The 5,764-nt window shown below is 34.4% G+C and overlaps 2 protein-coding genes across 2 annotated transcripts in view; one reads left to right on the forward strand and one right to left on the reverse strand.

Moving 5' to 3' along the window:
- Window positions 1–2,702: 2,702 nt before the first annotated feature.
- LOC106292426 lies at window positions 2,703–3,569 on the reverse strand. The gene has a single exon (XM_013728014.1). It carries the CDS (start codon window positions 3,567–3,569, stop codon window positions 2,703–2,705), a length of 867 nt encoding a protein of 288 aa, XP_013583468.1.
- A 345-nt stretch (window positions 3,570–3,914) lies between these two features.
- Window positions 3,915–5,764, forward strand: part of LOC106343368 (GDSL esterase/lipase LTL1-like) — a 4,348-nt gene continuing 2,498 nt past the window's right edge. The window contains exons 1-3 of the mRNA XM_013782548.1: window positions 3,915–4,245; window positions 4,344–4,471; window positions 4,861–5,103. Coding sequence (XP_013638002.1) covers window positions 4,005–4,245; window positions 4,344–4,471; window positions 4,861–5,103 — 612 coding nt within the window. The 5' untranslated portion in view covers window positions 3,915–4,004. The remainder of the gene's footprint in view (window positions 4,246–4,343; window positions 4,472–4,860; window positions 5,104–5,764) is intronic.

Raw genomic sequence — 5,764 nt, forward strand, 5'->3', positions numbered from 1 at the left:
CTTTTTCCTCTTGTATTGAAAGGGATAATGGGATTGTGGAATCTTTAAAGAAGCACTTTGAGTCTTTGACCCAGGATGGATACAAAACAAAGTCAATGTATACATCCATTAAGCTAACGTTTTTTTTAGATAGTCATTCTAGAAGTATAGAATATTACAAAATGAAGACCAAGTCTCCAACCACATCCACATGGACCCCTTCTGTTTTGTCCATGCGTTCATTGTGCTTTACTTTTCACGTTTTTACGAGTAACCAAGTCTCCTACGCTGAGACTCAAGAGTCTAGATAGTCTCCAGACAATGTAGAGAACACTGTTATTCATTAGATGATTCTTCTATTCTTCTATGAACACTGTTATTCATTAGATGATTCTTCTCTGAAGACTGTTATTCATATCTTTATAAACTTTATTATATGGTTTGTTTATTTTATCAGTTTTGAGAAAGTTTGACTGATTCTTCAGTGGAAGATACGTGATAAATGGGGACATTGATATGTGTAGCCCACCTCTAGTTTGGCTGCTTCCCCAACTGGCTCTCTGTTTGTTTCTTTATTCTATTATTATGTCATTGCATGCATGTGCGGATTAGTACTTTAGTTTGTATACTTCTTACTATATTTTATATGCATATATTATTCACATGTTTAGAGAGATTCATATCCTTTGCATGCTAGTGTATTTGCAATTTTCTGACTTTCAGACGAGAGTAATATGAACAACTGGAATAAAGAGTGGAAGTTAGGTTCACGATGAAAACGTGAACACCCTAATAACAGTGTCCTGCTTTTGTTTGGTCTCTGATCATTTCACCTTTGTTCTGGTTACTTGTAGCCTCTTTTAATCTCATATCTCTAACAGGTACTAATCTCTAAAGTAGTTTTTACAAAGATTAGTACCTAGAAACATAGCACAAATGTCTTTATTAATAACTAACTTGGAAGCTTATAAATTTTACCAAAAATAAACTTGGAAGCTTATAAATTTTACCAAAAATAAACTTGGAAGCTTATGCATCAGGATTATCATGTGCTTTGCAGAATCCAGAACATGAAACATCAGGTCCAAGTCGAAGGTATTGAGTCCACGAGCACGACCATCAAGTTTTCTTTATTGGGTCTAAACCATTCGACTAATGGGCTTGTCTAAAAACTGCCGTGGCTGGACTGTTTTTTTAATTCTTTTATTTTTAAGAGAATTAATATCTAAAATATGGGATATCATTTAATTTTACTGTATAGCTTTTCAAATAAATACATTGAATTTTTTTTTAACTTTAGGGTAAAAAAAGAAGTAATAAATAGCCGGAAAATGTTGGTTTGAGATGACATTGACCCTTTTTATGCTTTATTCAGAAATCATAGAACATGATGCAGTTGGAGAGGGTAGCTTCATCATGTTAATTTAAGATATGTGAGCTGGTCGAGTTGGTAGATCTCTTAATTTCACTTATACCTCTCTCTCCAATTATTATTTTTATATAGAGAAGTACATATAAAAAACAAGACAAAACAAACGTTTTATTTTTGAATAATGTATTTACAGAAGTTGTGAATTTTGTCATTACGTATGGATTTTTCTTAATCCAATTCTTTTATTTTCTTCACTAACAAACGTGACACAAACGCAAGGTGTAATTATGTGGATTAATTAACATAGGTAGTGTGTGATCAAAAAAAAATTAACATAGGTAGTGTAATGTGAGATTCGTTCTTTTACTAATTTAATGCAGACATCAATCAAATGGTTGTTAATATGTGGATTATAAGTAACAAAAGTAGTGTAATGCGACTATACGAGATTTCTTCTTTTACTAATTTAATGCATACATCAAATGGTTTATGATATTAGTCGACTTATCAAGCATATACGCATCATTTCAAGAAAATAAAACATATAAAGCATTACACACAGAAACTAGAACTATACTTGAAAATACACAAAAAAATTTTAAAGCATGGGATTGAACACGACCCATTCCATTCACATTAATGGCTTTAATCGTTATGTACACTTTTTCCAGAATACTTTATTTATATTTTCATTTTATTTTAACTGTACTATTTAATGAAAGAAGATGCATTTGGTTGGAGAAAACCACATCATGTTATTGTAAAGCTTTTTGTTATCTGAATTGCAAATATCTACCAATATTAACTTTCGATTTTTGAACTTATAGATGGAATTCGTTTGACATGAGGATGCTGTTTATCTCACTGTAGTGTTTTAGATATTATCCAGCCATCATGAGCATTTCTAAATATTAATTCAAAATTTTAAAGAATCATGTATAACCCATGACATGAAAAAGCGAGAGGATACTGGATATTTATCACATTTTAACTAACCGAGTAGTTGGAAATGGACCCATGGTTGGCTATATAAATTAAGTTTCATTGGAGCCCGGTCCAGCCATAACACCCTGATTTGGGATTAGGGTAAACACACAACACTACACAAAATGGAGACCAAGAACAACAAAAAATTTAAAAGAATCAAATAATTCTAAACATGGTAGTTTCTCACATATATGTTGTGGAAATCCGCAACTTACCATTGTTCGTTGGATGCAGATACTTAGTCATTCCAAATTTTTTTTTTTTTTTTTTTTTTAAACTACTACCTTTTATTAAATCTTGGCACCCAAAACAGGTCCAGTTCGAAACTACAATCACCAAACTGCACAAAAAAAGCTTGAAAACTCTAAAGTGCAAAAAAAGACAACCAAGTAACCAAGACCGAAGGTTGGCCTGGCAAAAGTGTCTGTCTACGAGCCACCGGATCCAATCTGAGTCTCAGAATCTGTTGAATCTCTGCAATAATAACCCCTGGAGGCTTCTCCACCGAGTTATGAACTCTGCTATTTCTTTCTTTCCAAACTAAATACAAAGTTGCTTGATGAAATAATCTTACTATCAAAACCATGTTCTTATCACGCGACGGCGCTAGCAGCCAACGCAACACATCCTCAAAGCCTTGAGGCGGAGTGAGCTGCAATCGAGATAGGAAGAAAGTCCAGACCTGAGAACTATAGGAGCAGTCGAAAAATAAGTGATGTCGACTCTCATCGTGCCCTGAGCAGAGAACACAATTGGAAGGAACCGTGAGACCCCATCCAATAAGCCTATCTCTCGTTACCATTCTGTTCCGAGCCGCCACCCACGCCACGAAAGCATGCTTCGGAATTCTATCAGTAAACCACACAGCCTTATGCCAAAACAATTCTATTGGATAAGGATGCAAGGCTCTCCACGTCTCACTCGTAGAGAAATTACCTGAGCCACGATCTGCTCCCGGGTACCACACATAGGTATCATCTACCTCCGAGTCTATAATCTCCTGCGCATTCGGTAAACAAGACTTAATAAGCAAGATCGTAGGACTCCTGCTTCTGCTACGATCCAACCACCAGCCATTATTAGTTAACGCCTCCGCCACTACTGCATTAATGCCCAGGCCGGTTATCTGCGGTCCTCTCTTCCCCACTAGCTCAATCAGCGTACCAAGGGAAGTCCAGTTATCATGCCAGAAACTAGCAGTAATCCCTGATCCCACCTCACAGTGCACCATTGATCTAGCTATCGGTCTCAACTTACAGATAGCTTTCCATATCCAGCTTCCTCTTCTACTACTAGTGGGATCCAAAATTTACTCATCGGTTGTAGATAATACATGTGATTCAGTATAAACATTCAATCAAATTTTGAAAGGGTAAAAAATGATTCCATTTAGAACATTTATTACATCCAAACAACAAACAAGATCATAGTGTATCAGTTGGCAGCCTCTATTAATGTTTTTCTCTCGTCTTAAAATTCACAACCAAAAAGCAAAACACATTAAAACATACACACATATATAACATATATGTATACGTTACTATTGAAACCTACATATCCATTGTCAGCGTGTCTATATATAAAACCCACCATATGCTCTCATAGTATTCGTCAACTTAAATCCTTTCTCCCCATTCGTTATCTAATCACATCTCTGCCCATAACTATGGATATTAATTATTCTCCACTAGGGTTTCTAATATCACTCTTCTTCATTGTTACTTTTCTTGCACCACAAGTTAAATCTAGGGCTTTCTACGTCTTTGGTGATTCTCTGGTCGACAATGGAAACAACGATTACCTTGTCACCACTGCTCGCGCCGACAATTACCCGTATGGTATCGATTACCCGACCCGTCGACCCACTGGGCGTTTCTCTAACGGCCTCAACATCCCCGACATTATCAGTAAGTATATTTAATTAGTTCGAGAAAGGTTATAAGATAATAATATGTTCTTTAATTATCCCTAACCATGGTTTAATGTTTTTTTTTATCTCTACTAGGTGAAGCTATAGGCATGCCGTCGACTTTGCCGTACCTTAGCCCGCAGCTCACCGGAGAAAATCTTCTTGTCGGTGCTAATTTTGCCTCCGCTGGAATTGGAATCCTCAACGACACTGGAATTCAATTTGTAAGCAACTTCGATAATTCTCAAATTAAATGCAATAAAAATTAGCAAAAATAATAATTAAATGCAATAAACAAAAACAAAAAACACTAGTCATTTTGGGCTTAACTATAAATATTTTTAAAAATTAGTCTTTTTAGGTTTAAGCCAAACCGGTCCTGGAATTTTGGAAGTTCTAGCCATTTTAGTAAAAAAAAACTTAATAAAAATTTTGGTTTAGTAATTTAGGAGCCATAGGTTTATGTATATTAATTTCGGAAATTTTGAAAAAATGTTTTATTTTTGGTACGTCGACTCTGGGTTCAAGGAGCTAATATCGTATTAATTCATTGTAATTCTTGTTTAATTGCTGTCTTTCAACTCGTTCATAGATTATGTTTTTTGTTTGGCAGGTAAACATAATTAGAATATTTAGACAGTTCGAATACTTCCAACAGTACCAGCAACGAGTGAGCGCATTGATCGGACCAGAAGCTACACAACAGCTAGTTAATCAAGCTCTTGTCTTAATCACACTCGGTGGCAACGATTTCGTCAACAACTATTATCTCATTCCTTTCTCTGCTCGCTCTCGCCAGTTCACATTACCGGACTACGTTGTTTATCTCATTTCCGAATACGGAAAAATCCTTAGGGTAAGGACAACTAAAACATAACTTAATCAGCTCTTCTCTACTTTATTTTCACGTGATAGCACTGAATTATAAAGTATGCCATGCTGCCATATAGTAATAAATTGGTGACTCAGACGAAACTAGCTAGAATCATGGAATCTTGATTCTTGCATTACCAATGAGCTTACTGATGTGTTGTCTCAGTACATGACAATGCCTTTAACAAGTGACCCCTCGATAATTTATTGCGCTATATCACCATAGTAATGACATTATTCTCTTTTCTCAAAAATAAATAAATTAATCACAATATTCTCTTGAGGGGACATAACTTCTTTTTAAATGATGGGGAATTTTTTAGAAATATGGGGAAGATTTAATTTCTGTTCTTTTTAAAAGAAAAAAATATATACATACGTGATAATGATTTAGGTGATGATTGTTTCAGTAGTTTTTAGTTTTAGTTTTTGGTTTTTAGATTTTAGCTTTTGGTTTTTAGATTTTGATTTTTGGTTTTCAGCTTTTGGTTTTTGGTTTTTGGTTTTTGGTTTTTAGATTTAGATTTTGGTTTTTGGATTTGCTGTATTTTTTAAAAAATTTCAAAAATTAATTACATTACTTTAAAATAATATAATAAAATATAAATAAATATTTAGATTTGAAATTTATCAAAATACTGTGA

The sequence above is a fragment of the Brassica oleracea genome, chromosome C5, assembly GCF_000695525.1.
Source record: "Brassica oleracea var. oleracea cultivar TO1000 chromosome C5, BOL, whole genome shotgun sequence".
In the NCBI taxonomy this organism is placed as follows: domain Eukaryota; kingdom Viridiplantae; phylum Streptophyta; class Magnoliopsida; order Brassicales; family Brassicaceae; genus Brassica; species Brassica oleracea.

What these genes read in the sequence shown, in the direction of transcription:
- LOC106292426 (XM_013728014.1), bottom strand. Translation starts at nt 3,569, where the DNA reads ATGGTGCACTGTGAGGTGGGATCAGGGATTACTGCTAGTTTCTGGCAT.